Below are 23,495 nucleotides of genomic sequence, written 5' to 3' on the forward strand. Positions count from 1 at the left end.
GGGCAGCGGCAAGGTGCTCATTGGCCCCAGGGCCAAGGCCGCGCCGAGCCAACCTCCTCGCGGCAGGGGCGGGCTGTGCGCAGGCGCAGACGTAAGCGAGACAGGCGCGGAGAGCCCGGGGGGCGTGTCCAAAGGCAGCCAATGGCGAGCCCAGGCTCGCTCCCCGCCCCCGGGGAAGGCCGCGTGGGGGCCGTGGCGCGCGGCGGTCGTGCGGCCCTCGCGTCGGACATGCCGTTCGTGGAGCTGGAGACGAGCGTCCCGGCCGCGCAGCTGCCCCCGGGCTTAGCCGGCAAGCTCTGCTCTGCCGCGGCCGCGATCCTCTGCAAGCCCGAGGAGGTGGGTGCTCTGCGCCGGCCGCAGGCGGGTCCCGGGGAGCGGCAGATGCGCAGCGCTCGGCCTTGCGGGGGGGCGTTTGTGGGGCAAAGCAGCCGCCGCCGCCGCCCTGTCCACTCGGCCCACAGCTGTTTGCAGGCCGCGCGCGCGCGCCCGCCCGCCCTTCGGGAGGGGCTCTGGGCTAGTGGGGAGCGGGAAGAGCTTCTGGTATGGAACCAACTGGTCTAGGGCAGGAGGGCAATGGAAGGGCAGAATCCCCCTAGGCCGCATGAGCTGGGTGGGTGGCCCGAGCACCAGCTCCTCCTCCTGGCACGCGCTGCTCAGATCTGAGAGGCCCATGTTCTGTCTTTCCTTCCCTCCCCGGCCTGTTTCCCTGGTGCGTGGCCTGGCAGAGGATAAACGTCACGGTGAAGAGCGACTTGCCCATGGTGGTTGGTGGCTCTGCAGCGCCCTCCGCTCAGCTGCTGGTCTCGTCCATCGGCGTAGTGGGAACGGCGGAGCAAAACAGAGGGCACAGCGCCAGGTTCTTTGAGTTTCTCACCAAGGAGCTGGGGCTGGCTGCAGACAGGTAAGTTCGTGCCAGGAGCAGCTAGCGCTGGGGTTTGGTGGTGTGTTCAGCAGGTAGAGGGGAGTTTCATACCACTTTCCAGGGAGACCCAGCTCAGGGCTGGGGAGCTGCTTCACAAACCAGGGTCTGTGTTGGAGCACAAATAGGGGAAGCTTATCAGAGGCCTGGGCAAGAGCCTCTCTCTCTCCTCCCATCCTGACTTTTCTCCCTGCCCTGGCACTAATTGTCTGCACTGATTGAGGCATCATCCTGCCTGCACCTCTCCTGGCTTTCTAAGTTTGAGTGAGCCTAATTGCTGGAGTGAGGGGTAAAGTATCAGGTGCTGTCAAAGTAGAGGAGCACCATTTGCCAGGCCTGCTGGCAGGAATTCAGGGCCCTGGGGTAGCACAATCGATGGGCCTTCTGTTGCCCTCCCTCAACCAGAGCTACAATCATCCCCGCACCCACGTGGGAGCCCCCTAAGCCCCATCCCTCAGAGGACCCCCAGTCAGTCACAACCACATCCCTTACCTGGCTGGAGGTGCTCCTCCCACCTTTCTTCCCCTTTCTGCCACCCTTTCAACTTTGCACAGATCTGCCTCCACCAGGGGTCCTGGGCCAACCTCAGCTCCTTCCCCTGCTGGCCCCTGAGCCCAGGTCTGCCCTCCTGTGTCCAGCTCAGCCCCTTCCCCTCTCTGCCCCCAACCATCCCCTAACCAGTTCTACCTCCCAGTGTTCCTGTGCCCAGCTTTTCCCCCTTCCCTTTCTGGCTCCCAAATAACCCCTGGCCAGCTTGGTCACAGTACCACTGAGGGACAAGCTTGGCTTCTTCCCCTCTGTGCACCCCCAGTCCATATTTGCCCACCAGCAGTCTTGTGACATCCTCTCAGCCCTCGCTCCCTGAAGTCCCTTTCCTGGCTCTACCCCAGAGGGAAACTCTGCTTCATGTGTAGTTCACAGCTCCGGGAATAGAAGTCTTCTATCTTTCCCTTTATGTTTTATGGTGGAGAAATTGTCTGTCTGTCTGTCTATTTATCACTAGCAGAAGTTAAAAAAACCTTGTCACAGAACAACAGAGAAATACTAGCTAGCTTCTAGGCCAGTGGCCTAACTAGCTGCCCCTGGAAGCCTGCTGCTACTACGTCTTGCTCAAGGCAGTAACATTGGTAAACAAAAGCTTGGTGGATGTGGATGCTGGTTTAAAATAACCTGTGTATTATTAAGGGGAATACAGAAGACATAAATAGGGCAGATGTGTGAAACAAAAAGGCAGTGTATGTCTGTTTTCCATGTGACTAAGGTATTTTCTACTTCCAGAAATATTTCTAAATTTAGCATTCTCTGGTGCTGCACCAGTGCTGACCCTGGTTGAGCGGCAAGGACAGACAAGGATATGGAGGGCATTGCACTGATTCAGCTGGTTGAGACTTATTGGCTACGTCTACATGTGCACACTACATCGAAATAGTTTATTTCGATGTAGCGACATCGAAGTAGTCTATTTCGATGAATAACGTCTACACGTCCTCCAGGGCTGGCAACGTCGACATTCAACTTCGACGTTGGGCAGCACCACGTCGAAATAGGCGCTGGGAGGGAACATCTACATGCCAAAGTAGCACACATCGAAATAAGGGTGCCAGGCACAGCTGCAGACAGGGTCACAGGGCAGACTCAACAGCAAGCCGCTCCCTTAAAGGGCCCCTCCCAGACACAGTTGCACTAAACAACACAAGATACACAGAGCTGACAACTGGTTGCAGACCCTGTGCATGCAGCATGGATGTCCAGCTGCAGCAGCAGCAGCCAGAAGCCCTGGGCTAAGGGCTACTGGACACGGTGACCATAGAGCCCCGCAGGGGCTGGAGAGAGAGTGTCTCTCAACCCCTCAGCTGATGGCCACCATGGCAGACCCCACTATTTCGATGTTGCGGGACGCGGATCGTCTACACATGCCCTACTTCGACGTTCAACTTCGAAGTAGGGCGCTATTCCCATCCCCTCATTGGGTTAGCGACTTCGACGTCTCGCCGCCTAACATCGATTTCAACTTCGAAATAGCGCCCAACACATGTAGCCGTGACGGGCGCTATTTCGAAGTTGGCGCCGCTACTTCGAAGTAACGTGCACGTGTAGACACGGCCATTCTGTTCTGAACATGAGTAATGCCATTTAACATAATTAGTACAAACCTCAGTGCAGCTTGCTGTTCTCTGCATTGGGAGTCAGCAGGCACTTGAGGTACCTTGGATAAATACATAGTTAACATTTTAACTTTCTGCAGGTGTTTACAGGACGTTAGGAGCCCCTCACAACCTGTCCCACGTAAAAAGCCTGTGCCGATTATATTCAGACCACTGGGAGTTATGTTTAGTGGCATGTTTCTGGGTTCGTTGCACTTGCTGGAGATACTGTTCCATTATAAAATAATAACCTTTCCTTTCCTCCTTGCTCTCTCCTCATCTACACACAAAGGATTGTTATCCGTTTTTATCCACTGGAACCTTGGCAGATTGGCAAGAAAGGAACTGTCATGACTTTTTTATGAACCGTTTAGGACCTCCATCGAAAAGGAACCCCTGTGGAGGGCACAATGCAAGGATGGCCACCTCCACTTGTTTGTTTCTACGCAAGATCTGATCTGTATCCTTCTGCACCTTCCCTCATACAGTTCTCTTATGTTTCTGCTTCCTGTGTGTGCACGCAAGCCTTCTTGCAGCGTAGGGACAATGCCAGCCCCCTGTGATCTCAAAACAAAAAAAAAACAAACTTGAATCTTTATAACCTCTGTAGCTGGGAGTTTTTGTCATCAGCAGCATTGCAATGGCTTTCCTCATTTGGCTTCAGTTAATTCAAGCTTTGTAGTCTTTTCCTTTAGCAATGAACAGTTCTTTATTTCTGTTGTATGCCTGGTATCAATGATAACTGACTGCAGAGGTTCTTCAGTTTGGTTGAGTCGGGGGCCACTTTTGCAAGAGAAAAATAGATTCCGTTGTGTAATCTTTTCTCTCCCTTGTGAAATTCTGTTTGTTCTAGGAGTGCATGAACCATAGCTTGAGACCTTATTGGCATAGCTACAACACCAGCAGGTAGAATTCTGATTGGGATCATGACCCTGTAAATTAGTGATGGGCAACCTGGGCTTGTGAATTGGCCCCATAAGTGACCTCTTTCATTTCAGTGGGCAGCAAGATTGTCATAGCCAAGCCAGTCTCCCAGGTTAGGGTAATTTTGTTAACTATGTTTACATACCTAAAATTTGCAAGGTCTGCATTGAACTGTAGCAGTGCTTTAATTGGATGCAGAGAGACCACATGACTCTTACAGTGCATATTGTGTCCATTCAGCACACACTTCACTTCATCTGCCTTTGTTTTATGTGTATGTCACTTTAGTAGTACCAGCAGGAACAATACCTATATGGATGGAAACCAGTGGAATCTGGCAAGCTTGCCGTAAATGCAGGTTTATGTGTTCAGTGTCATGAGTTGGCACGTATGTTGTCACTGAAACTGGTATCAAAATACTTCGTCAACGTTTATCTGTCTGTTCACTAGATTATCACAGTACTTTCACTTTGTTTTCCTTTTTCTGTGTCACACTCACGCTTTCTGCATATGTTTGTATTTGTCTCATGAGGTCTTTTCAATTAAATGCTTTTAAAACTGGGATAGTAAGTTAAACAAGGGTATATCACTGAGTATATGCCAAGTGATCCTAAATTCCATTTGCCTTGTGGGGGCGGGAAGCAGAATTAGTGTTTTTTACAAAGAATCTTTGGTTTTTACATTTTGGGAAAAAATAAAAACATATTAACTAAATTTTACTGATAGTACCAGTGTCACTTATTCAGTGTGTGCAATCTCTTCCTCTTGTGGTTAATTTCTCTATGTGCTTTAAATTTACATAGCTAAATACGCTCCAATAAACTGCTCCTAGCATATAGAGACTACTCAGTGGTTCACTTTTTAATGCATCTTAAATTTCACTTCAGTAAGTGATTAAAGTTATGAAAAGAACCACTTTTCATACACCACTGGTTGTTTGTAAGTGTCGGTGGGGTAGCCATGTTAGTCTGGATCTGTAACAGCAACGAAGGGTCCTTTGGCACCTTATAGACTAAAAGAAAAGTTTTGAGCATGAGCTTCCGTGAGCACAGAGTCACTTCATCAGATGGTTGTTTTTAGAGGCTGTTTCTGCTTCATTGCTTCTCCTGTTAGCATCTTCCTGGCTTTGTGCCTCTCATTGCTAGAAAAGAGAGGAGATACCAGAGGATGCAGGTTCCCCACACATTTTTGTGCTCTCAGCAGCATTTTCACTCCATTGTCCTGGTGTGTAGATGTGGATGAAGGTGTGGAAAGGCGATAGATTCCATATGGAGCAATTAAAAGTGAGAAAAGTTTGGGAAGCAGGTCGCCTGCAAAGATGGCAGAAAACAATGGTTTCTGAGCTTGTTCCAGCTACTGGAGGTGATTGTAGGTTAGAGGGCTTCATGCCATTTGGAAGAAAGCACATAAAGAAGGAGCAGGCCATGTTTAGAGCAGGGGTAGGTTCCGGGGGGGTCTTTGGTGTTGGCAGGAGCCTTAATAGGTTTAAATAAGCGCATGAACTTCCACCACTTTGGTTTCTCCAGTCACAAACTTTCTATGCAATGCTAACTATCCCTTTTGCATTCCCCCCCCGCTGCGTCTGTGACATTGTATCACTGACCAAGCACCTAGTGCAAAATCAATGTGAGCTGGAGCAGTGAACTTGCTGAAAGCTTTGTTGCTCATGGACTTTGCATTTTTTGGAAGAGCAGGTAAAATATTAAACCAAACAGTGCGTGGCAGGAGCAGATTGTTTTTCACAGCCTGAGTCCTCTTACACTTTATTTGGCTGTGACAACTGTAGAGAATGGAGTATAACCAGTAAGAGATTTTTTTTTTCAGTTTCTAAATATTTCAAGCCTTGAACTTAAAAGCATTGGCGGCTGTTTCCAAAGATCTTATTGGATTGTTCAGGAGCTCTGTACTGATACATCCGCATGCCCAACATCTTAAGTAGACTCCTAAAAACTAGCAGGCTGAGGGGGGGGAGTAGCTTTCTACTAATGAAAGCTCCTACCCCAAGAACTGCGTTGGCCTTCCCGGTGTCACAGGACTCCTTGTTGCTTTCGTAGATAAAGACCGGGGGAACGTTCTCACTCGGCCAGGATGCACCGGGCAGGGATGGATCCTGTGGGCATCGATTAATGGCCTCACTGGAGCTGCCGTAAGTCTATCGCCCAACGCCCTCCCGTCGACGCCGGTACTCCACGACACGGGGAGAGGAGCGAGGCGTGTCGCGGAGGCAGCAGAGCGATCCCCTCAGCCTGCTGGCCGCTAGCGGAGCCGGGCCGGGAGGGAGGAGCCTGAGCGGTTCAGAGCCCTCAGCCCGGCGCTCCACGTTCAGCCCAGGGGGTTGGGCCGGCGCCGGGGCAGCGCCTCACAGACGGGTGTGGTGACAGCAGGGCGGAGGGGCGGCCTGGTCCTCGCCTCACCCAATGCCCGCGCTCCCTGCCCGGCGACGGGCCCGGACACCGACGCCGCCTCACGGCGCGCGGGACTGGCGGCCAAACAGCAGGGCGGGGCGCACCCTGACGTCACGAGAGAGGGCCAGACGCGTCACAGGAGGCCCCCGCCCCCCGAGGCCCGGGGGCGGCACGAGACGCACCGACGGCCCTGTGGTAACAACGTGCCGGACGCGGCGCGCCCTGAGGCCGTGTCGGCATCGACCGGCCCCGTAGCGCTGACGACAAGGTCGGGCGATGGCGCCGGGAATGGGAGGGTCGGGTGTGGCATAGGTCCTGCCTGGTGGTGGGAGGAGCGTGGTGAGAAGCGGCTCCGCAGGCCCCGCGTCTCCTTAGGGAGGCGGAAGCTGTTGTGTCCAACGTCTCTATTGGCTGGGTGGGGAGCCGTAGTTCAGCCAATGAGCTGTCGTTTTATTGGCCTGCCGGGCTCCAGGGGCCGGGGAGGAGGTTGCTGTGGAGACTGCAGGTGAGGCTCCCCCTTCCCGTGTAGAACGGATTCTCCTCAGCAGCGCGCCACCCCTCCCCTGATGCAGGGGGGACGCTTTACCTGACGCGTGCCCGGCTGGGGCGGGCTATCCGGTTGGCCGGAGCGGGGCGGCTGGGAGTGGACTGTACAAAGAGCTGGGTGTGAGGGGCTCCGCTGGAGAAGCGGCGGGGCGGGAGCGCAGGCTGGACAGGTGCCTGGAGAGCGGGGGTGGAGCCGCTCCCCTCCAGGGGTTCAGCATCGTTAGGGGAGGAGGAGGTGCCTCGGGCAGCGGTCTCCGCCTTGCGTTAAGTTAAAGGCTCCCAGGTAACTGGAGAGCCCACCAGTTCCAGAGCCCCTGAGAGGCCTCATTCAGCCCCTCCGCCTGCAGTTGTCTCGCAAAGGCCAATGGCTGGGTGGCGCCTCCTGTGAAGATTGTGCTGGGCTCTTGGCATCTTTTACACCTGGCTTTCTCTGCGTGGAAGCTGGTCTCCTTTCAGAGACTGTAAGCGAATGTGCATCACCTCACCTCTGCCCCTGCCTACCCATCCTCAGTTACACATCTGTTCTCTTCCTCTCTGGGAAGGCGCACTGTACACCACTGTGAAAACCATCCCTGTGAGCAGGTGGACAAAACCTGCAATTTTGGAAGAATGAACTTTTCTAAAAATCTTAATTTAGTAGAAACTTATTTTAAAGTAATTGAAAATAGGTGACTTTAAACAAATATTTCCTCATAGCGTGTGAAACCCAAACTACTGTGAGAACATGCCATGAAACTCACAAGAGAAATACAAAATGAAAATGGAACATATATAGTTAATGAGTAAACTAAAATTAGAAAATTTATTTGTTTTAGTAAACTAAGGAGCTGTGTGAAACAAATACATTAATTTTTGCAGTACCTGTATATGATTTTCTTAAGTTGGAAAGCTTAAAGGAGCACTCTTCCGTTAGGGGAGTCATTATAGACATAAACAAGAAGATAAACAAATCCTGTGTCACCTTATAGACTAACAGGTTTTGTGGAGCATAAACATTTTTCTTGGGCATTTGATGAAGTGAGTCTTTGCCAATCAAAACTTATGCTCCAAAAATCTCTTAATCAATAAGGTGCCAGCGGACTTCTTGTTATCTTTGTGGATACAGACTAACACGGCTACCCCTTTGATTTCTGCACATAAAGTCTGCAGGTGTGTAGGGCTGTATGTTACACATAGAAGTTGCTTTAACTGTATTAGTTTGCTTATATAGTTTGTTTGGTACAGCCCCACTTTGTGTGGATACAATTATACTTCTATAAAATGCTTATAGAGGTTGATCCTCTCTAATTTGGAACACTCTTGTCTGGCAACATCCATAGTCCGATATGATTTTAGTTAGCAGAGTGACTACTTATAGTAGGTGTGGCCAAGTTTCCCATGGTTCCATAAAGCTTGTTCCAGCCACCAGTCCTGGCTCTCAGTGTTCTGTGTTGTTTAGCTGTAATTTACCCTAAATGTCTTCTAAGAGCTCAGTAAGCAGTGGAAGTGTAGATAATGTGCTAGACCATATTGACCTCCTGTGGTCCAGCAAATTCTCTGGTCCAGCACTGGTCAGATCCTGAGTGTGCCTGATTAGAGAGGTTTGTCCTGTACTGTTATAGTTTATTCACCTAGAGCATTAATCTGCTACAAAATAACTGCCCATATTAGGAGTTACACCAGTGTAACTAACTATCAACAAAAATATCACACTTCTACTGACATAGTTACACAACTACAAAAATTGTGTGCTTTCTGTTGTATTTCTCTCCCTAGTCACCATTTCACTGTACTGCAGGTAAAAGTAATTTGATTCTTATTTGAAAGTTTTTGTTTGACCAAAATGCAGAATTGAAATGGTTGCCATCCATCTGTTTTTCTTTATAGCATTGATAGGTCTAGCACAATATCATCCAAGCTTCTAGTTCTAATCCTGTGTACACCATCAGGGTAGCTATATTTCCCAAAGGAAAAATAGGAGACAGTAGGGCTGACCCAAGATCCTTGCACTTCACTTGGGACTGGCCTCACCACAGGGTGTATGCCCTGCTTTTTTGGATAAACTGGGTATTCGTCGTTTTCATTCTTGACATCTGATATTCACAAAACAAGAGTAAATAGGACAAATGCCCATCAGGGACAGGACTTAAGGGACTATGCCATCCAAAATGGAATGTATAGTCAGTCTCCCTATAGACCAGTGACCTGCAGTGTAACCATATATATACCAGTGTAACCCTCAGTCAGTCACTATGGGCCTGATTTAGCCAGGTACTTAACCTTGCATAAACTTAAATATATACCACCTAACTTTAAGTATCTCACTGAGGTGGGGCCATGGAAGCCAATTTTTTGGCAATTAAAAAAAAATAGGATCAGACCAAAAATGAAAACTTAATTTTTTTAGCAAATTGAAAGACAAACTTCTGTGTAAAACAAAATATTTTGTTTTGAGTTTATTAAAATGTTTATGAATTTTAAAAGTCAATATAAAAATACATTTTAATTGAAGAATTTTGCCTAGCTCTTGTTCTGTAACTTCAGAAAATCAGGATTCTGTTTCTTCCATTTATAAAATGGAGAAAATATGCATATGTCTTGCAAAGATTTTGAAGTTTTGTTAACTAATGTTCACAAAATGCTTTGAAGATGTAAAATACTTTATATTATTGTGCAGTGGTCTATGTAATTTGGAAGTAAGTGATGGAGCCTTCATTTGAGGGGGAAAAAAATCAGCCAGCCAATAAAATGTGATAATTTAAAGTAAAACCATGCTTGTATTACACATGAAAGTGCTCATCAATGATGTCTGAATTCATTCAGCTCATAGTTCAGCACTCCTGCTGCTTCCTACTGTGGTTAATTCTGCAGTTATTGCTATTAATATGGTCTACAATATAAAAGACTGTTTTTAACCTTCCTGGCACATGTTACTTTCTGCTGACATGACCGATTTGTCTCATAGAAGTGAACTTTTAAAATAAAACACACACAAAATCTTTTAATCTCTTTTACCAATGTTTGCATCACTCTTCAAGAAATTGATAAAATGGAAATTATAAGATCAGTTTATATGAAAAGTAATTGGTTGGTTTAAAATGTGAATACCAGTTATTAGACTTTCAACCACTGTTAAAATTACCTGGGATATTAAACCCTCTTGTTTTAAAATGGAGAAGATTTTATCATAGAAGTTTAGCTCATTATTGTGGAATATTTAGTTGTGACACCTGTAGGGGTATGCATCTCTAAAATGCTGCTTTTGCAAAATGGATAACAGAGACATTGTGTTGTCATTGTCCCATCTAAGCTCTGTATAGGGAGAAAGAGGAAGCCGTGCTAGTCTATACACTATCAAAACAAAAAGCAGTCAAGTAGCACTTTAAAGACTAGCAAAATGGTTTATTAGGTGAGCTTTCGTGGGACAGACCCACTTCTTCAGACCAGACTGCTTTTTGTTTTGATACCGTTTAGGGAGAGTATTTAAAACAAGTTCCCCCACTCACACTAATTGTAGTTCAAAACAAAAAAGCAGTCAAGTAGCACTTTAAAGACTAACAAAATAATTTATTAGGTGAGCTTTCGTGGGACAGACCCACTTCTTCAGAAGTTCAGCTTAATAAAAGATAGCAACAGTAGGACCAAGAGCCCTAGGGTAGAATGCTTCCCAGCTTGTTTTAAATAGTAGATGCAATTGAATGTGCCCTAAGGCAAGCCATAGTGGCTGCCTCCTCTGACACTGAGCCCAAAAACAACTTTTTCCTTTATTCCTTTCTTGTTCCACAGCCTCTTGTTGTCGAAAGGGTATTGGTTCTAGGCTCAGAAATGCCTCTGTGCACAGGGAGTCTGGACTTGTACTGGCACTACAGATGCAGGAAGTCAGTTCTCTTCTCAGAGATGGCTTTATCCATAATTGTAAAATAATGACGTGATGGTGCAGTTAGACTCTAGCAGCGCGCTACAAGGAGGCAGTGTTGGAGTTACATAGGCAACATTAACTTTGTCACTTTCTTACATTTAAGTGATTTAATGTTGCATTCTTAGCATTAACTTAATATAACATTTTTGTGCATTCTTATGAATGACATTTAATACTTGGATTGCAATTAGTTATTACAGTTACGTTACACGTGACTTTACAGTTGACTAATGTACCCTAGTCATACATGCCTTGCAAATGCTGACTTTTTTTTCTAGTGTTTAAAGCCTTAAAAGCAAAATAAAGATAGTAACAATTGAATTTCTTTTCAATTTTATTTACAATTCTTTTTAAGATTGTCATCATCAATTCTTTTTTATAGGCTAAGGTGCTTTGCTTGCAAAAATTTCCAATTAAATTTGTAAATAATGAAGGTATGTTTAATAATAAGTGCCTGCCATTTACAGTAAGTATAATTTTAATCCCTGTTTTCTCTTCAGACCTATTTGTGATTGGCCCTGTCACCTGACTCTAGAGGGAGACGGCATTGAATCCTGCTGAACATGGTAAAGTGATAGTCCAACATAAGTTGTTTTTGAGATATCTTGGTGGGATGATGCTCTGAGGCTACATCTGCACTGTGAGATAAATTCGAATTTAAGGCAGTTAGCTCACTATTACCATGGAACTGCCTTGACTGTAAATAACATTAGCTCTGTTTAGGGAACACTAATATTGATATCATAGTCTCATCGGTACCTGCTGGGTGTAGTGTCAAGTTTGAATTTAAAAGTTCAAGTAAAGGCCAGTATGGAAGTGCCATGTCTTAAAATCGAATTTATTTAGCCTCCAGAGGCGTCCTGTTTGTAACCCACAATGTCACACAGTACTCTGCTCTGGCTACTGCTGTCCAGGTGCACAGGAATTAGGTAACAGGAAGACTGTCAATTTCAAATTGGGACCAGGAAGTCTGTGGCTGTGGGCTCCTGTTTGTATGGGAGCCTGAGAAATGTCTCTCTTTCTTTGCTATTAGTGCTGTGAGCGCATCTACATTTTACAGATAGCCCCACCATGGTGTAGCCAGACAGAGTCTCCCGCTTACAAGCCAGCTTGCTCATTCCCACCCCCCACTGAGGAGCACACAGGGCACGGAAATGGCTGCTGACAGCACAGTCTTTGATGCCCTATTTGAGGCCCAGATATGCTAGCTTATCGTGACCCTGAGAAGCGGAAAGTACAGCTAGAAGGCTAACAGGCCAGACTGTCAACATGAGAGGGGGTGGGGGGACCCTCAGAAATCACCCCAGCTGGCATTGATCAATATGATGCGCACACACAATCACCCAGAAGGGGACATGCCCCACCCGCACAAAAGAATGTCCTGTACTCTCAAATTGCTTATCTCTTGTCTTACAAGAGCAAACTAAGAAGAAATGCCCTTGTAACAAACTGGAGTCACAAAGACAGACCAGTATGATCTGGCACCATAGATAAGAAAGAGAATACGTAACCCAAAAGGGGTATAAAAGATGGGTCCAGCAGAACTCTAACTTTGAGTGCATCTCCACCAACTATCTGCTGGTCGGGTCAGGTGATTGCCTCCCGAGGTCCACTACTGGGGACGCCCAACCTCGTATTCGTCTTTCCGCGGAATTGAGTGACCGATCCGGCTTGGCTACGCTGGTATCGAGAGACGCAGAGAGGGTAAGATACACCCATGCTAGGTCTCTGACTTTTTTTTGTGCACAGCTAAAGAATTAGAGCTCTGTAACTAGATGTCATTATGCCAAGATATCATTGTGCTAGATGATAACTGATATCTTTGTATTGGATTTCAACGTAACTTGTTAACACCTGTACTTTGCTAGCGTATAAGAAGTAAACAATAGCCTTTTGTAACCACACGCTTATAACTATAGCTTAAATAAACTTGTAACTAGTTAAGCTCTGAGCCTAACTATTTTGTTAACCCTTTTGTCACTGCAACACAGCCGGCACAACAAAAGAACTTTAACCGTTTGGTTACTACAGCCTGGCCGTGGGTGAGTGTGCTAGGAGCTGCCTGCTCTAACAGTAAAAAACTGGGTTGTTTAGGACCCAGGGGAGTACCTCACCGCACATTACCTGGCCACCGGCTAACATATGGAGTCTGTGGTTCTGTCTCTCCACTTGGTATTTTTTTTCTGAGCTGCCTTGTGGCAGCAAGGCTGTTGTGGGGGTCATGCTTGCATAAGAGGCCAAGAAACTTCTCAGTGTTTTATAGGAGCTGTGCAGTCGGGGTCTTTCCTGTGCTCATCCACATCATGTGGCTAGCTCCTGACCCAATAAAAAGAAGACGTCCCTGCCATTTGGTGCTGGCCATGGTGCTAGGCAGAACCTTGTCCTGGTTTGCATGTGGTTAGGGCTCCAAGGGTGGGAAAGAATTTCGTGGGCTTGCAGCTGCCAGGGGAAAGTCTCTCCTGGCGGCTAAGATGTTCAGGGCCTTTCTGCCACACGGAGGGACTACTTTAACTGTCCTCCCCCCCACTGAAAATTCACCCTCCCAACAAGCAGCCGAGGGGCTAGCTGCTGCCGGGGGAAGTCTCCCCCCAGTGGCTAAGATTTTTGGGATGTTGCCGCCATCCCCTGTGTTGGCAGTTTCTGTGTAGTGAAGACGAAAGACAAAAATCTTTTTTCCTACCCTTTTCTATCCTCTTTCTTTTAACTTTGGACACCGTCACACAGGGAAGAGCGGGTGGAGGGCCAGTTGAGAATACAGACTGTGCACAGAAGCTGCATAATGCAGTGGGAACCCAAAACCCCTCCCCTCAGCAACTCTCTTTTTTGCTGAATCTTTACTATCTACTTTCTTCATGCTTTTCATTGTCCCTGTATTATTTTCAGGGATCAGATGTAATCAGGGAGGTGGGGAGGCGGCAGTCAGTGGATGGCCATTTGAGAAGACACACACTTGCTGATTTTTATAAAATCCTTGATAATTTAGTTACAGAAGAAAGAGATTTCTCTTAACTTTGCCATCTTTGTTGATGCCTACTTTTTCTTCCGACTGGAAAAATGGATGTTTGCTCGCTATGGGAGGGGAATGATAATGCAATATGGGAAGATGATTTCAAATACCAGCAAACGTATCCAGAATGTTACAGGGATGCGTAAACTGTGGGATAAGTTCCCACAATGCACTGCTGCAACAGTTGATGTTTCCTGGTGGTGTGTGGCAGCAATAAGTCGACTTTGGGAGGAGCACATGGGAAGGTGAGGATAGTCAAATTCAAATCTATAAAATCCATCATTACAAAATTGATATAAATCAATTCAAATTTATCTCATAGTGTAGATGTAGCCTGAGAGAGCAATGAATTCTCTCTGCCACCTATTGCTTGAAATTCTTTTGTTTATTATGTGAAAACCCAGAAACAATTTTCCATATTTCCTTATCCCAAAATTTAGCCACTGTCTATGGAAAGTTACTTGGCAAAGTTAGAACATTTTCAGCAGTTTTCCTTATAGTGATTGGAAAATTCAGGAACTTCACTGTTATGTCCATTCTACTTACTCTGTGATTTCTAGGATTCTTTAAATCTTCTGCCCTGACTTTAAGAAAGTTTCTTTAGCTTGCTTATCATATTCTGCAGTTAGTAGTAGATAAAATAATTGTTATATACGGGGGTAGTAATAATTGCTTACATTTGCAGTATTAACATGGGTTTTATTGTGAGATTTGCAACCAGAGAGATAAAAATGATTAAAAGTTCTGGTGGCAAGAGTGAGATGAGGGACTGAGCAAGATATGAATTTTGCTTACATAACTATTTCTTAATGCTTATTCTTAGATACGAATTGCAGCATTGAATGCCAGCTCCACAATTGAGGATGAGCATGAAGGTACCTTCAAAAGTCACAAAACACAGACAAAGGAGGCCCAGGTAAGTAGAACAGTTTCCATGATGTGGCAAATTGACTGTATTTTCTGATCTTTTCTAACCTCCATATAGTGGGGTCTGTTCTCTTATAATTTTTGGTTTGATGAGAAAGAGCTATATTAGTAGTTTCATTTCGTAAACTCTGCCCTTACCACACTATGACGACTTCACTGAAAACGGCGTTGAGTGCATTTGTCTGGCTACTGGCTGTGTTTGCTTAGGAACTGAATTTCCTGTTTGCTTACTCAAGAGATGAAGAAGTGTAAGATGTTGAAAGAGCTAACTTGCCTGACTCTACTCTATAATACAAACTGAAGACATTTTGATAGGAATTATTTCAGTGTCTCAGCTTTGTGAATCAATTCAGTCATATTAATTTGGGAAACTACAGGTATGTCTACACTAGGAGATGAGGTTGAATTCATTAATGTTGACTTTTAGCTCCTGGCTTTGTAAAGTCCAGGGTGCATGTCCCAGTGTGATTATGAAATCGACAGATTGTGTCCCCAGTAGGGTGGATAGCTTTGACTTTGACTTTGACTTTGACTTTGCCAGCAATGCACTCTGGGTACCTGTTCCACGGTTCCTTCTGCCCCCTTGCATTTTAGGTTATGCTCCCAATGTCTGATTGTCTGATGGGACAAAAATAGTGCAGCGAGTGGTTCTGAGTACATGTCATCGGCTTCCTACAGTGCACTTATCTCCTCCTTCTTCCACTGGAAGGCAACAGTAAACAATTTTTCCTGTCTTTTTATCACTGGTTACCCATGCAGGCACCATAGCAAGCCTGTCATGGACCTGTTCACCTTCAAATCGTTGTGGCCATCATTCTGAGCATCTTGCACATTGTGCTGCCTTATGTAGAGAGCCTGGTCAGGATCTGCCAGACGAGGAAGACTTTGAAGAGGACATGGACATATGTGAAACACTAGAGTGGAGCAACTGGCAAATGCTGACTGCATTCAGTGTTGTTTACACAGTGGAATGCCATTCTGATCCCTTGAAACAAGCTCAGACCGGTGGGACAGCATAGTTTTGTAGGTTTGGGAGGATGACCACTGGCTACAAAATGTTCACATTCATAAGGCCACTTTGATGGAACTTTGCCTTCCCCTGCTTTGAAGCACAGCAGTATCAGAATGAGGCCCGCTCTGGCAGTTCAGAAGCGAGAGGCAGTAGCTCTGGAAGCTTGCACTGCTATATATCTACCAGTTAGCTGGTGTTCAGTTTGGAATGGGTAAATATACAGTGGGGTCTACTGTGATCCAAGTAGCCAGCTTATACCCTTCTGCTATGAATGACAGTGACTCTGGGAAATGTGCAGGATCTAGTGGATGATTTTAGTGAGATGGGCTTCCCTAACTGCAGTGGGGAAATATAACATACATCCGCATCTCGGCACCTGACCTCCTGACCACAGAGTACATAAACTGCAAGGGGTACTTCTTGATGATTTGGAGGCACTGGAGGATCACAAGGGCCATTTCACCGACATCAGGGTGGGATGGTCAGGAAAGATCCATGACATATGGATCTTTAGGAACTCTGGTCTGTTCAGAAAGCTATCCGTGGACAGTGTGGGGACAGTGGTTGAGTCACCCCTTAGAATCCTATGCAGCTGCTCATAGAAGCAGCATGTTTGTGGCAATGACACAGAACATCTGTTTGATTCCTTTGTCTCCTGGTATGCCTCCGTGAGCTCCTTTTTTTCCCCCCACACAACAACAAGTCCCGTGGTACCTTATAGACTAACAGAAATTTTGGAGCATAAGCTTTTGCAGGCGAAGACTGTCTTCATCAGATTTTTTCACACAACACTGCTGGGTGTGCTTGGTGTATCCTTTTTTGACCATGCACTGTGAGATCTTGGTATAGATATCAGCATTTCTTTTGTGGTTTCAGAGCTCTAACAGCACAGCTTCACCCCCCGCACCCCAGAAATAAGGTATTGGATCTCCTTCATCCTTCATGATGGAGCTTGTTGCAAACCTGGGCTTTCATGACCAGATATACTGCTGAGGTATGCTCCGCTTGCCATGCTGGCCAAATGAGAAATGAAATTCAAACTTTCTCATGCAATTTCCCATACACCTGCAGAGCTGAGAGTGCTGTCCAGAGTGGTCTCATCAGGGCACTGTGGGACATGTCCAGAAGGCCAAGAATGTTGAATTTCACAGCACATCATCTGCACTACCCTAAAGTTGACCATACAAGGACGAATTTGGTGTTGGAATGGCCCCTGTGGTGCGGACTTATTCTTGAGAAAATCGACCAAATGCAGTTAAATTCAACCTAAAATCCTAGTGCAGACCAGGCCTAAGCACAGTTCATCTACAAAGGCCAAGTTCAATATGCTGATTATATCTCATTCAGAAATATAGTTAATTTAACAAATCAGAGTATGTTTTTTTTCCCCTATATAAGAGTCCCTTGGTTTGTTAAGAGTGTACAGATTTTTGCGAGAGGAAACATAAAAGCTGGGTCTACACGTGCAAGTAGAGAAAATCCGTTATCTAAATCTGCTCCCATTTGAGTGTAACTTTGGCAATGAGTTGTAATGTTTATGTTGCTTTTTTATTATTTTGGCCTACAGGAAGCAGAAGCTTTTTCTTTGTATCACAAAGCTTTGGACTTGCAGAAACATGACCGATTTGAAGAGTCTGCCAAAGCTTACCATGAGCTGCTTGAGATTCGTCTTCTGCGAGAGGTCAGTGACATTTGGAGAATCAGAGTAAAAGATAGTCATATCTTTATTGCATTTTGTCTCATCCAGTGTTTGCTGGCCATGGATGACTTAAAAATGTAATATTAGTTGTCATTTGTTAGCTTTTTTTGCTGCTGTTTATTACTAGTTTGATTCCTGATTAACAGGGTACATTTGTTTTGTTTATAATTTTCAGGCCGTTCTGTCTGGTGATGAGAAAGAGGGGTTAAAACATCCAGGTTTGAAGTTAAAATATTCCACCTATAAAAATTTAGCACAGTTGGCTGCACGACGAGATGATCTGGAGACAGCCATGGAGTTCTACTTAGAGGTACAGTATACCCTTAGTTGAATATGGGTGACTTAATATATGCTAGAGTTGTTGAAGTATAGGTGTGAAACCCTCACCGTATTTTGTATAAATGTTTTGCATAGAACTTAAGTATTTCATTGTGAACCTCAGCTCTAGCAAATTCAGACTGTATAAGCCAATGTGTACAGACACATACACATGTATATATTGACATTTGCATATGATGTGATATTGTGTTTTTAAGGCTGTAATGTTAGATTCTACTGATGTCAACCTGTGGTATAAAATTGGTCGTGTGGCAGTAAGACTAATCCGCATGCCACTTGCACGTCATGCTTTTGAAGAAGGACTCAAATGTAATCCTGATCATTGGCCTTGTTTAGATAACCTCATAACAGTCTTGTACACGCTCAGTGACTATACAAGTAAGTACAGTTAGTTTTGTTCAATTATTCTTAAAATATGTCAGATTAATTCAAGTAAAAAGCTATATGGTAAGAGCAGTCTAGTGATGCAGTCTTACAGACACAGTATCTTAAACATGCAGTGTATTGAAATTGTAAGACTGTGTAATTTATAAGTATTTAGTGATGTTTAGTGACTTTTAACTGGTTTTAATTGCAGCAGAAATCCCTGTCTGCTGTTTATTAAAAACCATCATCCTTGATTCACCTTTAAAGAAATATTTTTGTTCTGTTCTTCTTTTAATTAAAACTTTTATGAGGTTTTAAATAATGGAAATAAAATTAGTTTTTATTATTATTATATTTCAAAATTATTAAAGGAATATCCAAAACAGAGCACATAAAAGAGGGCTGAGGAAACAAAAGCTTCAACAAGAGATACTAAGTTGAATTGTGTTTCTTCCCCCATTTCCCCAAGGGATTTGTTTTTCTGTAGAAAATGTTTGAGGTAGATTATAAGTAAGTGTTTTGGGGGAAAATTTTTTTTTAATTTAGTATCCCTGATTGGATACAAGACTCAAGTTACAAAAACAGCATTTAATTTTTTTAATTAAATAAAATTACCTTTAAATATGTTGGATACTAGAGCTGTCATGTGATTACAAATTAGTTGCATAGTTAAAATAATTACAATTAATTACATAATTAAAAAATAGAATGACATTTGTTTAAATATTTTTATATTTTCTGCCTTTTCAAATATTTTTATTTCAATTAGCATGCAGAATATGAAGTGTACAGTGTTCACTTTGCATTTATTTTTATTGCAAATATTTGCATTGTAAAAAAACTAAAGTATTTTTTAGTCTGCTTATCATGAAAATTGAACTTACAAATTTACAATTATGGACAAAAAAATAGCTGCATTCAAAAATAAACTGGTGTAAAGATTTAGAGGCTGTAAAGTCTGCACAGTCCTACTTTTTGTCCACTCAGACAAACAAGTTTGTTTACATTTGCAGGGAATAATGCTGCCTGTGCCTTGTTCAAAGTGTCACCTGAAAGTGAAAACAGGTGTTTGCATGGCATGGTTGTACCCAGCATTGCAAAGATCTGTCAGGTTAACTAAAGAGTCTTATGTCCCTTCACACTTTAACCACCTTTCCTGAGGACACGTGTCCTTGATGCAAACTGGTTCTGCTTAATAACAATTCAGTGCAGTGCAGACTAATGCTTGTTGATTTTTATCATCTGAATTAGATGCCACCAGCAGAAGGTTGATTTTCTTTTTTGGTGGTTCGGGTTCTGTAGTTTCTGTAGCAGAGTGTTTCTCTTTTGAGTCTTAATAAAGTGCGTTCCACAGATTGTCCTTCAGATTATTAAACCTTTAGAAATCTCACATTAGTACCTTCTTTGTGTTTTGTCGGATCAGCAGTGAAATTGTTCTTAAAGTGAACAACGTCATCAATCAAGATTACTGTAACTTATGGTAGAATGTGGGTAAAACACAGAGTAGGAGTCATACAATTTTTCCCCAAGTGATTGAGTTACAACTTAATTAATGCTTTATTTTTTTTTAATGAGCATCATCAGCATGTTTTCTTGGGTGGTGTCTGACGCACAAAGTGCATATGAATGTTTAACATATCTGAACACTTAATTTGCAGTGCTTCAAAAGTACCATGTGAATGCCTGTTATCGCTTTCAGGTAATGTAAATAAGTGGGCAGCATTGTCTCCCTCAGATGTAAACAAACTCTTGTCACTTACTGATTGGCTGATCAAGAAGTAGGACTGTGTGGACTTGTAAGCTCTAAAGTTTTGTTTTGTTTTGTTTTTAAGTGCAGTTATGTAACTCTTCATTTGTAAGTTGTACTTTCATGGTAGAAATCTCCTTACAATACTAATATGAAGGACCAGGTAATGCACTCTCTGTGGACCAGTACATGTAAGGAAGTTCATTGTTATAACTTGTGGAGTTTCTGAGAGACCTTGTCAGGAGACAGGTTTTCTGGGACCACAGTTGGAGCAGGGAACAAGGCCCAGCACCTATGTAATGTCTGAAGATCTGTGAGGAAATTGCACAGAGGACCAGGGAACCGGACTACTTCTGGGTCCCTCTTCATCCCTTCTTTTCTGGCAGCACCTCTCCTACCACTCTACTCAGTTCATGCGAAGATAACGTGGAAAGAGTTGTGCAAAACTTCTAGCTCTTAAAGTAATTCTTAATGTTTAATGGAAATAGTTGAGTGCAGCTGTCCTTAGCCACACTTCCCTCCAGAATGTGTTACAATTCCAAAAAAACAAACAAAAAAAAACCCCCCAAAATAAAAAACAAAACAAAAAAAAAACCCTTTGGAGTCCCAGCCATGCGCTCTTTCTGAAAGAAGTTCACTGTGGTCTCAAAAATGTAGAGATGTAGCATTATGTATGTTCTCTTCGGCATTTTAATCCTTGAAGAAAGGATATCCACTGTTAACCCCTCTGCATCAGGCAACAAAAGATACGGTCCTGCAACAGTGTGAAGTTCTGAAAGATGCATTTAAATTCTGCTTAAGCAGAGGTGATTGAACTTAGATAAAAGAATGAAACAGCAAACATTTCAATTATGGGTTTGTTTTTAATCCATACTTTTTTCCTGGTGGGAGGATATTTGTCTCTACGAAGGAGGACATTTAATTCTTGGTAGAATAATTTATTCTCCTCTGCTCCACAACAGGATTTAGAGCAGAAGTATCATCTGGAGCTGTGATCTATTATACATCAGAGCTCCTGCAAGAAGGTTCCCTGTAGACCTCTTTCTTATTCTCATACATGTTCTTGTTCTTATTTCTAGCAAATTCCCTCCAGGGTTTCGGTATAAAACTACAATATTGTTCTAGCCTGGGATAGTTAATTATGAACAGCTGATATAAGTGACTCTCAGCTTTGAAATTCAATTTTTATGTAGTAAATGAACCAATGCAAATGAAGGCTAACAGGTGGCTGAAAAATAAATTAGAGATGGTAGGGCCTTCTGCATGAGAATAGTCTTAATGGAGGTTATGAGATTACTCCTGTGAGCAAGGCATGCAAGACATGGTCTTTTCCAGCTATAATGCAGTTTGTAAGGGAGCAATCATGATACATGCTAGGAATGGTGTAAAATGCTGCAGGATTCCTGTTTTTCAGAAATAGAGCGTTTGAAACCAAAATTTGATGATAAACAACTTTGTCACGATTAATAGTGAAGTTGCAGATTTGTTTCTAGGAGCTAAAACTTGAGAAAGTGTGGTTATAATTAAGATGCCCAGACAAGTTTTTTTCACTGTATTTCTATGCATTATAACCATTTGCAGAGAGAATTACAAACCAATGATTATAGAAATATTTCATGTTCAGTTGGAAATATTAACAATTCTTCTTTCTGTTTTCCTCTTTTAGCATGTTTGTATTTTATCTGCAAAGCTCTGGAGAAAGACTGCCAATATAGCAAAGGATTGGTACTAAAGGAGAAGATTTTTGAGGAGCAACCTTGCCTCCGGAAAGACTCCTTAAGGATGTTCCTCAAATGGTGAATCTCATTCTTAGTCATCCTGTAGTTCCTATGTTAAAATTTTAGAATAAGAGTAGTTCAGAAAGGCTAGTGATATCCTAACTCCTTGAGCTAATTTAATTGTTTTTGTCTTCTAAAAAAATTGGATGGCTGAGTTAGACAGTAAATTATATGTTAATTACTTGCTGCAAAAAGAAGGTTCTAAGTTTTCTTTTACTGTTCCAAATTACTTTATTCAATAGGCTTTTTAAAATTCCCATTATAGTATTTTGCTTTTGTATATGATTATATAATTGATAGATATATGTACACCTATTCTTTTCAGGATTTACTTTCCTAATTGAAATCACGTCTTGATTACCATTTTTCCAGGGAGTTTGACTTGGGACCAGCTCCAGCTGCCCCTTGAAGTCAGTGTAATGACTTGCATTGACTTCAGTGAGAGTTGTGTGTGGTTATTAATTTTGTAAGGTTTCTCTAGTATCTGAAATGCAAGAATCCTGTAAAATTATATGAGGCTTTGCACTATGTATATTAATTCTGAAAACTATGTTATTGCAACACCAAAACCACCACCATTATTAATTTTTATTTCTTTATTGTTTACATTATGATGTTTAGAAGCCCCAGTGACAGTTGTAGTCCCATTGTGCTAAGCATTATAGAAACCCACAGGTAGATTTCTCTCAGCCTTGAAGATTTTATAATCTAAAACAGGGGTGGGGAGCCTTTTTTGGGTTAGGGGCCACTGACCCATAGAGAAATCAGCTGTGGGCCACTTCATTGAGAATCGGGCAAAAAAAAAAAAAGGAAAAAGCAAAAAACTTCACTGACATGGGCCTTAACTGAAAAACAAAACAACAAAAAAAAAAAAAACCCGCCCCCAGAAAAGAAAAGAACAAAACCAAAAAAACGAGGGCACTCCCTTCCCATTGTAGATCAACCCCAGAGCCTGGTGAGTGCATGGGAGGGAGCCGGGGCTAGTATATTTTATGGATAACTTAAAGTAGGATAGTAACAGAGAGGAAGCCATACTAGTCTATACACGCTTTTTTTTTTAAAGTAGGATGTGAGTCTTGGTGCACATTAACTGATTCTACGATCAGGCATTCAAATAACGTTTTTCACATTGTGGGCACTGTACTCTATATAGCCTATAAAATTTGAAACCCAAAGTAAGACACAATCCAGATGTATTTCTGGCTTTCTGTAGTATTCTGAGAGAGTTGTTTTAAAATTTTCATTATTTCAGGCATCATAAACTCTTTAGTACTCAGCCTCTGAGCACATGAAACTTGATTTGAAAGTTTATTTTTTTGTGGATGTACAATTAGAGAGTCAAATAATCCTACATAGTTAAAATGGAGCGTGTGCTAGGGAAGAGCATAAAGGCCGTCAGACCTACTTTTGGTCCGGATACATCAGTAAATAGAAGTTTAGTGTGGGGATGGCTTGCTAACTTGTAAAGAAGGAGCCTCTGACTCTTAGAGGCAGGATGGTCTTTTTAGGTTGGTTTAGATATACAAAATCAGGGCCTCTGACAGTTTTGGTTGGTTAGCCGCTTAGGTCAAGATTTAGCAAAGCTTTAAGCATATGCAATCACCAAAGTACATGGTATTTTTTTCCTCAAAACCAGTGGAATAAATATTTTTTAGACTCTCAAAAATATTTACTTCTGGACTAAAAACCTGTCAGAGTATTTTTAACTCCAGATGTTTTTGCTGAAACTTTGAGTTGCTCAGAATGGGAGCATGGAACAAAAGGAGCTTCTTGGCCATGTCAAT

The 23,495-nt window shown here is 43.4% G+C and overlaps 2 protein-coding genes across 8 annotated transcripts in view; both read left to right on the forward strand.

The window, feature by feature from the left end:
* The first annotated feature begins 14 nt into the window (after window positions 1-14).
* Window positions 15-4,701, forward strand: LOC142022572 (D-dopachrome decarboxylase-like). Its single transcript, XM_075012568.1, has 3 exons — window positions 15-336; window positions 726-901; window positions 3,356-4,701. Exons 1-3 carry the CDS (start codon window positions 142-144, stop codon window positions 3,426-3,428), a joined length of 444 nt encoding a protein of 147 aa, XP_074868669.1. The 5' UTR covers window positions 15-141; the 3' UTR covers window positions 3,429-4,701.
* An 843-nt stretch (window positions 4,702-5,544) lies between these two features.
* Window positions 5,545-23,495, forward strand: part of CABIN1 (calcineurin binding protein 1) — a 192,024-nt gene continuing 174,073 nt past the window's right edge. For 4 of the 7 annotated variants that reach the window (XM_075012556.1, XM_075012561.1, XM_075012560.1 and 1 more), the window contains exons 1-7: window positions 5,545-6,660; window positions 11,337-11,402; window positions 14,667-14,759; window positions 17,350-17,463; window positions 17,657-17,791; window positions 18,018-18,198; window positions 21,600-21,729. In XM_075012556.1, coding sequence (XP_074868657.1) covers window positions 11,400-11,402; window positions 14,667-14,759; window positions 17,350-17,463; window positions 17,657-17,791; window positions 18,018-18,198; window positions 21,600-21,729 — 656 coding nt within the window. In that variant the 5' untranslated portion in view covers window positions 5,545-6,660; window positions 11,337-11,399. Of the gene's footprint in view, window positions 6,661-6,853; window positions 6,898-11,336; window positions 11,403-14,666; window positions 14,760-17,349; window positions 17,464-17,656; window positions 17,792-18,017; window positions 18,199-21,599; window positions 21,730-23,495 lie in introns of those variants that run through there. The other 3 variants (XM_075012559.1, XM_075012558.1, XM_075012563.1) reach the window with 3 other exon arrangements.

The sequence above is a fragment of the Carettochelys insculpta genome, chromosome 18, assembly GCF_033958435.1.
Source record: "Carettochelys insculpta isolate YL-2023 chromosome 18, ASM3395843v1, whole genome shotgun sequence".
NCBI lineage: Eukaryota > Metazoa > Chordata > Testudines > Carettochelyidae > Carettochelys > Carettochelys insculpta.